At 35.9% G+C, this 11,187-nt stretch overlaps 1 protein-coding gene across 5 annotated transcripts in view; it reads right to left on the bottom strand.

The window, feature by feature from the left end:
• Window positions 1–5,515: 5,515 nt before the first annotated feature.
• The window catches only part of Rsrc2 (arginine and serine rich coiled-coil 2), an 18,244-nt gene continuing 12,572 nt past the window's right edge, over window positions 5,516–11,187 (bottom strand). For 3 of the 5 annotated variants that reach the window (XM_015502439.2, XM_048785536.1, XM_015502441.2), the window contains exons 7-10: window positions 9,472–9,551; window positions 8,092–8,324; window positions 7,321–7,410; window positions 5,516–6,170 (exon numbers count right to left, since the gene is read on the bottom strand). In XM_015502439.2, coding sequence (XP_015357925.1) covers window positions 5,991–6,170; window positions 7,321–7,410; window positions 8,092–8,324; window positions 9,472–9,551 — 583 coding nt within the window. In that variant the 3' untranslated portion in view covers window positions 5,516–5,990. The remainder of the gene's footprint in view (window positions 6,171–7,320; window positions 7,411–8,091; window positions 8,325–9,471; window positions 9,552–11,187) is intronic. The other 2 variants (XM_015502440.2, XM_015502442.2) reach the window with 1 other exon arrangement.

Here is an 11,187-nt window from a genome sequence, read left to right as displayed (position 1 = left end):
TTTTTTTTTTTTTTTTTTTTTTTGCTACTGGGGATCGCACCTAGGGTCACTTAAGCGGAACCACACCCCCAGGCCATTTTAAAATATTTTATTTCATCTTGTTAAATTGCTTAGAGCTTTGCTAAGTTGCTGGGGCTGGCTTTGAACTCACAATCCTCCTGCCTCAGCCTCATGAGCCACTATAATACGTGTTCTATTTCTAGGTAGGGAATATGTAAAAGATAAAATCAATATATCTCATTAATAGTGAGGTACAGGAAGTGACAAGCTGGTATGTATATTTGCCAGGATTTATACTGGTTGAATAATGAATCATTTGAAATACAGAACGGATATGGAAGTCTTGGGAGCAAATGTTTTGTTTTGGTGATTGTTGAGAGCCATGGCCAGGGCAAGATGGTGCTTGGCATTTTGCCAGAAGGGGCGGTTCCTGCTGTCTCAGGTGCCCGCTATTTTTGAGCTCTTATGGAGTTCCTAGAGAGTTCTGGTGGGCTGGTTGAGATCTGGAGTTCCTGGAGGGTCGCGTGGGTGGCGTGAGTTTGAAAATAAAGTTGTTCCTGCTTGAATCTACAAGTGGCTTGACCTCCTGATTATTTGTGCCCAGCCAGACTGCGGCATTTGGTGGCCCGCTCCGGAACGCCTGAAGCTTGGGGGTAAGTGAAACTGCTCGCCCCTGAGGGCAGGGTGAGAGAATGGGTGACCATTTCATAAAACAATGTGTTCTTGTTTTGATTTGTAATGTTTCTGTTTCAAGCTGCCTGCCCCTAGAAATAAAAAGGATGGTAGAAAAGTTGTTAGGCCCTGAGGAAGAGATAGAGATAGACCATGGATATACATTTCAAGAAAATAGGAAAATTGATACAATGCATTTTTGTTCCGTTTTTGTTTCATTCTGTTTCGGTTTTGTTTTGTGTTATCTTGTTGGGTTGCGTTATCTTTGTAGCAGAAATATGGGGTCAGAAATTAGCAAAAAACAAACAGAAAGAGTGTTAAGTGAATTGCTAAAGGAAGGAGGCGCTCCAGTAAAACCAAGAACAGTTAGGGCATACGTTGATACAATACAAAAATGTAGCCCATGGCTTTTTAAGGAGGAGTTGTTGAATATATCACAATGGGACCATCATGATGAAGACTTAAGGAGGAGGGAAAAGAAAAACCCAGGAACTTTGCCAGTTGGCACATTGCCATTATGGATGATGATACAATTTTGTTTGCCTACTCCAAAGCTTTCAGTTCAGATTATGGTAGAAGACATATTAGATCAGGAGAAAGAGTTAATCTTGGAGTCAAATCTAGAGGACTGATACCTAACCATATTTGGCAGATGGACGTCATACACTTGCCAGAATTTGGAAAGTTAAAATATTTGCATGTTACAGTTGATACTTCTTCCGGATTTTTGATGGGCTCCCTTCATGCTGGAGAAAAAACTAGAGATATTATAGTTCATTGCTTACAAAATTTTGCCACTGTGGGCCTTCCAAAACAGTTAAAAACAGATAATGGCCCTGGCTATACTTCTACCTCTTTTAAGCAATTTTGCTCATCATTTGGCATTACTCATATAACAGGAATCCCATACAATCCACAGGGACAAGGCATAGTTGAAAGAGCTCATTGAACTATTAAAATGTACTTATTAAAGCAAAAAGAGAGAATTGGGAAGGGGTATATATCTCCCAAAGATAAACTTAAAATAACCCTTTTTACTCTAAACTTTTTAAATTTGGATTCATCAGGGCTTAGTGCTGTGGAAAGCACATGTGTCCAAAAAATGTACATAAGCCCAAGGTACTTTGGAAGGATATTCTAACAGGACAATGGAAAGGCCCTGACCCAGTGATTGTCTGGAGTCAGGGGTCTGTTTGTGTGTTTCCACAGGGAGAACAGCAGCTGATTTGGATTCCAGAGAGACTAACTAAAGCAATTTCTACAGATCAAAATGAAGATGATTTGGCTCAAATCCATAACAGCTGATATCCAGAACTCCAGTTTGGCCATTCTTACATCTGCAACAGTGGTTCTCCCACACTAGGAGGCTAAAGAATAATGAACACCATTAAGGCCTATTTCAAATGTAAGAAACCCCGGGGCTTGCTTGTGGGAATACCTTCAGACCCATATGCAAGTTACAGGAAAAAGGATGGGATATCAAAAGAAGAGTCAAACCCAGGTGGTAACCAGGATGCTTTTTTTCAATATCTATTTTATTATTGCCCTTTCCCACATCATGAAGTTTTGTTTTTTGAGCTCATACAGACCTAGGTTAATGTTTTTCTGATCAGTTTTATTTTTTTTTAAATTTTTTAAACATTTATTTCTTTTAGTTATTGGCGGACACAACATCTTTGTATGTGGTGCTGAGGATCGAACCTGGGCCGCACGCATGCCAGGCAAGTGCGCTACCGCTTGAGCCACATCCCCAGCCCCAGTTTTATTTTTTGACTGTGGAGTTTTTGAGCATTGCAATGGGCATTTCACCTGTAAAAAGCTACAAGGCCTTTACTATTATGTGTTGTGTGTATTGTGTTATGTGTGCACACTTGTGTTTTGTGTTGTATGTCTGTATGTGCGTATGTCCATATATCATATATGAGGAGCATTCATGAAAAAATGGATCCAAATATTTTTTTAAATTATTCACGTGATTTAAATGGTTTAATTTAAATTGGGAAAACAGCTGTTGAGGATTGTTTCAAAATGTGAACAAAAAGGAGGTTAACAGATCTGTTTGTTTACTTTCACCTTTCCTTTTCATTATATCTAATTCTATTCAGGATACTAAATTGTTTAGAAAATTGCTTTTTTTTAGTGTCTGCTGGAATGTTACATAATTTTTTTTAGCCATCACTGCCAGAATTCCTATCTTCATCCCAGTGCCGGTGAAGAGAAAGATAAAACCAAACTACAGCTTCTGCGATAGCTATCACAACAAACTGTATAAACTGATGCATCAATGAATAATGTAATTCAACAAGTGATACTCAATCAAGGAGTCGATTTACTTTGGGAGGAAATGGACATTAATGGATTCCTCTGCTTTGAATTGCTTGCAGAACTTGCCTGGACTGTGTATCACTTGTATGCATTGTGAACTATCTGTTGGTGCAGTGAATTGTGGTAGTGCCGGGGTATCTTTGCTGATGATGTCATCAGTGGTACAATTTCCAAAAGGGGCCGTCAATTGGCTTGGTGTCATGGCGTTTTGTATCCTCCCTTTTCTGCTTGTAGCAGGTTGTTTATGGTGTAAACCCCACTATCCAGAAGTGTGGCTAAATGCTGGGCCGGTAGTCAATGACGGGTAAGATCCAATTGCAATGGTACCAGCCTAAGGCAGGAGGCTGACGCCTTGAGGTCAGCTCAACCGATGACGGGTAAGGACCATATGTAGTATTGGACAACCTAAGACAGGAACGGTCCCTAAGCCACATACTTGGTGTTTAATTAAAAGGGGGGAGATGTTGAGAGCCATGGCCAGGTCAAGATGGTGCCTGGCATTTTGCCAGAAGGGGCGGTTCCTGCTGCCTCAGATGCCTGCTATTTTTGAGCTCTCGCAGAGTTCCTAGAGAGTTCGCATGGGTTGGTTGAGTTCCGGTTGAGCTCGGGTGCGGAGTCCCTGGAGGGTTTTGTGGGTGGCGTTCACGCGAGTTCGAATTTGTTCCTGCTTGAATCTACAAGTGGCTCGACCTCCCGGTTATTTTTGCCCAGCCAGACTGTGGCAGGTGATGGTACTTGGAAAAGAACCCTGTGGCATGTTACCCCTGGCCTGCATCCTCAGGCCTTGGTGAGACAGGGATTGTCTCAAATATTAGCATAGCCCTCTGGTTTGACTCACCTAGCCACTTCTTTGAAATGTCTCCTGTGCATCAATTTACATCCTTGTTGTACTCAAATACAAAACCCAACATCAAGGAGCACAAGGCTGGAGACAAGTGTTAAGGTTTAAGGAAATACAAAACCATAAATGGCTCCCACTATGGACCTATTTCTAAACTTTAGTAAAAACAGTTAGCTCCTTTTCTCCAGAGCTCCAATGTTTTTTGGTGACGTAATTGTGGAATTTACCACCACCTGTAAGCCACCCTCAACCCGCACTAATATGTTAGTACTGGTTACATATGGTGTTAAGAACTTGAAATGCATCAGGTCCAGTGGTACACATCTTTAATCCCAGTTATTCGGCAGGCTGATAGTAGTACTCCCAAGTCCAAGGTTGGCCTGGATAGTTTGTTTTGAAACAAAAGGATATAGCTCAGTAATAAAGTAGTTCTGGGTTCAATTTCAGTACCACAAAAAACAACTCTTGAAACATCTCAATTGAGATGTATAAAGTGCAATATATATTGGTTTTCCAAAGTATGAAAGAATTCTCATTGCTGACTTTTGTGTTTTGCATGTTATACTAATAATTTCACCGTTTATACATTTGGCTAATATAAAAAAAAATTTTATTGTGTAGTGCTGCCAAAAATGAGCAGAGGACAGGTTTCTTTCACCATGTATAGCCAGTTCCTTAAATACTGTAAGATAGGGAATTTTATCTACTTTGCCTTCTATGGCCATGAATATTTAATATTGAAATGAACATTTTTCCCCCTGAAGATCTCGATATAAAACCTGAGGCCTTGCACATTCTAAGCACCACTGAAGTGTGCTCCTAGGCCAGCCATGAATTGAAGTAACAGAGAAATATATTTATTGATGACTCCCCAAAGAAAGATCTATGGTGTCATTTATTCAGAAAGCTGTTGGGTAATTAAAGCACAAAAAAACTCCATTTCTCCACAGAATTATTATGCTGAGAAGAGTAAGCCTTTACAAAAATACCCAGAGACGTTATAATAAAATAAAAATATGAAAGTACAGCTCAATGGGGAGCCTGTAGTTAGCATGCTCAAACTCTGTAGAGTCCAATCCTCAGTGCCAAAAATTTAATGTGTCTTATTCTTATAAAGCAGTCTTCCTTGTTGTACTGGACTATTTGATACACTGTGAAGTTTCCCAAAGAATTTTAACTTTCTAAGTATGTCAAAATTTTATTATTTTGTTGTAATGAAAGTGAATTAACTACCAATGTTTCCCCCTCATCCCCAGATTTATGCCCTGTTCAATTGAGCAAAGTTGTCCTCTACTATTTTAGATCAGTTTATGCTGGAAAAGACTTCAAAGGGCATACAAATGACTTGTTATAAGGCACTTTATTAAAATAAAAGTGCTTACATCCCTTTAATGCATTATTCTATTTCCTGAATAACATGGAATATTTAACAAATACTGTACACCAATTTTGTCCCTTATAGTAGTAGGAAAAAACAAAAAATATTTTAATAAATTTGTTTGTTCCTCTTCCCTTTACATTTTTTTTTTGCTCACCATGGTATTGCCTATAGCATATAGTTAACTATTTTTGTTTATAAAAAGGAATTTCTAGCCAGTGTTTTCTAATAGCAATCGCAAAATGCTACAGAAACCATAAACTCAAACAAGAATACCAGGTAATTTAAATTAACACCAGTTTTGAGAAAACCATTTTTATTATTATCATCACCACCCAGCTTATTTGCTGGATTATGTACCAAATGGTCAGATCTTCTAAAGAACATCTACATAACATTTCTTTCATGTTTCAAGAAATGAAAATAACTGTACAAGGTTAAGTACAAAAGTACACAAGACAGCGGACACGAAAAAATCTATGTATGAGATTTTATCCCACCTGCAGCTTTAATATATTTTTGAAAAGTAGAATTCATGAACTAAAAAATATTGTCTTTCTATAGTCCTGTCAAGTTTAATGGAAGTGGGTTTAACCTGATTACAACACTAACACCAGTATCACTGATCTGATATTTACAAAAATCGTATTTTTCAATAAATTAAAGTCAATGCAACACCCATGCAAGCTAGAATGCTAGCTGTTTGGTGAACAAGGACCTGACATCAGAACAAGAAGTCTATAAAGTCCCAAACTTTAAAAGTGTGATCTTTTTTCAAACTGCATCCATTCCTCGCATTGAAGATGTAAAACCCAAACCCATTCCTCTTTGTGTGTGGGTCTGTGATCTTGCCATTTCATACTGAGCATCTAGATTTCTAAATACTTCTTCCTGTTGCTTCAAAGTCTTATAACTTTCTTCATCAACAGAGCTACATCCAGCTTCATCTTCACTCTAAATAGTAGACAAAAATATTAAAATGCATTTTGATGAAAATAAGAGATGATTCTCTCACTTGATGTGACTGTTAACTTGTATTTTCAAAATACAGTATTTGACCTCATTTGGCTTCCATCCATTCATTAATCACCCATATAGTACAAGACAATGTTCTTTCTAAACATACAAAGTATAGTGGGATCCAACAAAATTTAAACTGTGGAAAAAGACAAAACAACAACAAAAAACAACACATACAACAACAAAAAACAACACATAAAAGGAGTTGGGTATGGCTCAGTGGTACAGTGGATTTCAGTTCAGTCCCCAGTACCATTAAAAAACAACAACAAAAACAAAGCAAAACAAAAAGCATCAAAATACATTTGACAGTGTATAAACACTACAGAGAAGTATCAATCAAGGCTATGAGTACTCCAAGGGGTGGTATTGCTTGTTAGTTTTTAAAAGGGTGGAGGGAAAGTATAATAAGGTAATAACCTCAATTTCCTAAAACTTAAGATATTCAGCACCACATAGAAAAAAAAAAAAAAAACTTTTAGTTAACTAACCCTAAAATCAATTTTATTTTCCTAGAAATTCTTTAATTCCTCTAAAAAATTTCACCCTTATTTACCAAGGGAAGCTTAAAATTCCACGTAAGATTTACTTAAGATACAAACTCACTAATAATCAACAAATGTATGTGCTACATGGAACAATTTATATTGTCAAACAGTAAAGACTACTTAAACCTGAAACAAACAGAAAAGCATAAGAATATATTCAGCGCTAACATACTGCTGAAATATTTTTTAAAAATATTTTTAGTTATAGATGGGCATAATATATTTTTATGATGCTAAGGATCAAACCCAGTGCTTCACACATGCTAGGCAAGTGCTCTACCAGTGAGCTACAACCCCTGCCCCTGCCAAAATAGGTTTAATGTGAATCTTTTTTTTTTTTTTTTGAGTATCGGGGATTGAACTCAGGGACACTCCACCACTGAGCCAATCCCCAGCCCTATTCTGTATTTTATTTAGAAACAGGGTCTCACTGAATTGCTTAGGGCCTCACCATTGCTGAGGCTGGCTTTGAACTCGAAATCCTCCTGACTCAGCCTCCCGGCTTAATGTGAATCTTCATACAAAGTAAAACTCACCTTAATACCCATTAATTTCCTAAATTTGACGTTTTGGTCCTTGTTTCCAAAGTTCAATTTCTCCCATATTTCAGCAGACTGGGATTTGTCCTGTTAAGAAACACTACATTTTAGAATATGGAAAATATAAATACCTTTTATTAGGATATTAACACTCTCAGCAACATAATTTTAAAAGAGCAGCATTTATGGCTTTCTGTTAATGGATCTATAATGATATTAAGATTTATCTTATGGAGTAATGAAGCAAGCCAGGTGCAGTGACACAGGCAGTGTGTCCCAGTGTCTCGAGAAGCTGAGGCAGGAAGATAGCAAAGCCAAGTGCCATGCAATTCAGTGAGACCCTGTCTTTAAATAAAATACAAATAGGGCTAGGGATATGGCTCAGTGGTTGAGTGTCCCTGAGACCAAAATTGTAAACTTTATAAGATAGGGTCTGGCAAATTCGCCAAACTTTTGATACCACTGCCTCAGACTCCCAAGTAGCCAGAATTACAGTTACAGGCATGTGACACTGTGCTTGGCAGTACCTCATAATATATCATTAATGAAATACCTAAACCAAGTAGCATTTTTTCCCCTTTATAAATGTAACTGATTCTTTTTGAAAGCTTTTAAGTTCAATCATTCATGTAAACTGCTTCAAATTAGACTACTGCAAACAGGCTCTCAGAAGAGAGAAAAGCTCAAACTTGCATTTTTCAACAGAAATTTGATTCTCTAAGCAACTGCTAATTAGGGATAAATAATAAAGAGTTTGGGAGGTCTTACCCCTTCCTTTTTGCCTTGCCAAAGCATCTTCCTTTTTTTCTCTTGTTCAGCAAATTTCATTGGATTCACAGCTGCTGGGTTATAGTAGCTAGGTACAGCTATTCCAGTCTCAGCCAAGGCTTTAGCCTGCAGGGCTGCCATTTGAGCTGCCATAGCTATCTGAGGAGTTACTTGTGTTCCTGATGCCAATAGGGCAGCAACATTAAGAACAGAACCACCAGTGGCTGCAGCTGCTGAAGAGGATGTAAGTATGAGTTTTCAAAGACAAATTTTATAATTTGCATCAATACATTTACATGAAAAAAAAAAATCCTTCAATTTATGAAAATGGCAGGGTTATTTCCAACAAATACACGGAAAAGTTTACCTTATAAAACATTATCATTTCAGCGTGTTCACCAATGCTTCTGTATTTCCCTAATATGTAGTTACACATCAAACATTTCTCAAGAGGATGAAAAGAATTATACAAACTGGAGGAAGGTATGATTTCAATGGAAATCAACTATGGCATTCACAACTATAATTAAAATGTATTTAATAATTGTATGGTCATGTTTTCTGAAGTATTTTTACAGCTATCTCATTTGAAACAAATAACATTAAACAGATATTAAACATATCCAACCAATACTAAGACCATGTCCTAAAGTTATATACCAAGCCAAGTAATTCCATGTGATATGTCTTTTTGGAACAGCAAGACCCTCCTAATCCCTCATTTTTCTCAGTCCAGAGTATAGAGACTTGAAAAGTTCTTAAATTACTAACATTGCAGGAACTCAGTTATGAAAGTCTTTTAATTATTTTATTAGAAACAAAATGGCAGTACATAAACTTTTGGAGTATTAAAAAAAGCACCACTCTTTATTAGGAATGTCAAAATAAAACATCTTCTAGACTCAATTTCATAGATATAAATAGTAAATTCTGATAAATTTCATTCTCAAGCACCTTTTATGCCAGGTGTATGTATTATATTTTAATACATATGTATTATTATTATTATTAAGAAGGTAGATATGTATTATATTTTAATACATATCTACCTTCTTAAATAAGCTGCATTCTCAAACTCATAATAGAAGACATTTGTAGGGCTAAGTGAATAAGATTAGTCATTATTCACTTTTCAAATTATCTAAATGGACAAAATGAAAATATATATGCATAAAGGGACTAGGCATGTAGTTTACTGGTAGAGCTAATGATAAAAGTCAACTAACCTCATGAAGAACTTATTAGGTGGCAAAACACTAAAAATGTTTACAGTGTATTGATGGGTATTTTAGGGAATCACAGTTGATTTTTTTTTCCTATTAGTTTTAAAAATATATACAAAGGTTAAACCCATATATGTATAATGAAAAAAAAAATTACCTGCAGCTATTTCTTGTTGTTTTTGTTTTTCAACCATTTCCTTTTCTCGTTGTTCTTGTAATTTCTTTGCCCTTTCCAATCTGTCAAAGACAATTAAATTTAAACAGTTAATATAAATTCACTATGTACCTTTATATATGTACAAAGACAAAATACTTGATAAACTTTAAATTGAGCCAATTATTCAATACCCTCTTCCTATCAAAAGAACATTTCAATGCTCTTTGCTTTTTTATGACATAGGGTCTGACTATGCTGCCCAGGCTGGCCCTGCAACTCGTAGGCTCAAATAATCCTCCTTGCCTTAACTTCCTGAGTAGGCAGAATTGTTGGCACGTGCTATACAATACTGTTTATGAACACTTTTGAATTGAATGAAGTGTCAAAAACTAGAAATTTAATATGCATTTCACACTAAAGAAATGGTTAAAACTTTAAAATTCATCAATCTTTGACAGGGCTGACAACTAGAGTAAAGATAAAATGCTATGATAGAATGCCAACCCAATCATTCTAATGATGCTCTTTATTTCCAAATACTTTGTTATAGTCTTTACCTAAATAAAAATTTAAAAAGCTATAAGTAAAAGGGCAAGCAAACCCTGCTAAATTATTTATTATAACCTAATAAAAGGGGGATGGTAGTGGCTGCATTAGGAAATTACTTTTAGCAGGTGAAGAAATTTGTCATTGGCAAAGGCACAGGCAATATAAATTCATTCAAAAAAAATTAATTCCACTTCACACTGAAATTATGAATATGTGCAAATTTATTTCTTATACAGCAAAGGAGTAACATTATCTTCATGATCAGTTCCTGAAAGAGAAAAACCCTTTTTGTCAGAAGGATTCTTCAATTTACCAATAATAAATTAAAACAGGCATGGATTGGGGAAAAGGTATTTTTTGGGGGGATGGACACATGGCTAATAAAAAACAATGATAGTCAATTGTTATATTCTTTAACAACTGTTGAAATTTATAAAAAAGAAAGTTTATGATATATAAGCATTCCTTTTTACTGAGCACATATGTGAGAAACACAGTCGAAGACTTTTTTTTGTCCCCAAGAATAATAAGAGCTTCTGATGTGGCTTAACAAGAAAATGTAGGTCGGTCATAAGTAAGAAAAATATTTCCAAAACAACTTTAAATTGCCCAAAGAGGATTTAATGTGAATTTGTCAGACCTGAAAGACCGCTAAGTGGCTAAATCAAAATTCACTTCAGTAAATCCAAAAACGAAAAGTGCAACATATTTATGGTATAGATGTAAATTAAAGAGTCAAAATTAGGGCTTAGAAAATACTTTGTCAAAGTTAATGAACCAATTATCATAAATTAGTTTAGATTTTAGAGTAAATCACTTCCTAATGATGTTGATTTTAGTTTCAGAAAGAAAATATGAGTAGTATTGGTTCTATCAAAATGCTATTGCAGGTCTGGAATTAACACCATTCACTGAGGTGAATGGAATGAAGAAGGGGTGAGCTCACACCTTTGCTGCTGCTGTTCAGCTGGAGTTCTGCCAGGCTGGGTTCACAGGGCAGCAGCACATCAGGTTACATTGTGATAACTGTATTTTTATAATGAAAAAAAAAAAAAAAAAAAAAAACCCAAAACAAAAACAAACATCAAAATTTCAATAAGGGAAAAAAAAAAAAAAAAAAATGAAAGGGAAAACAAAAAACAAAAACAAAAACCCCAAAATACCAAA

Source organism: Marmota marmota, unplaced genomic scaffold, assembly GCF_001458135.2.
Source record: "Marmota marmota marmota unplaced genomic scaffold, marMar, whole genome shotgun sequence".
Lineage (NCBI taxonomy): Eukaryota > Metazoa > Chordata > Mammalia > Rodentia > Sciuridae > Marmota > Marmota marmota.
Note: the sequence above shows the minus strand (reverse complement) of the source record. Positions and strands in the feature narration are given on the sequence as shown.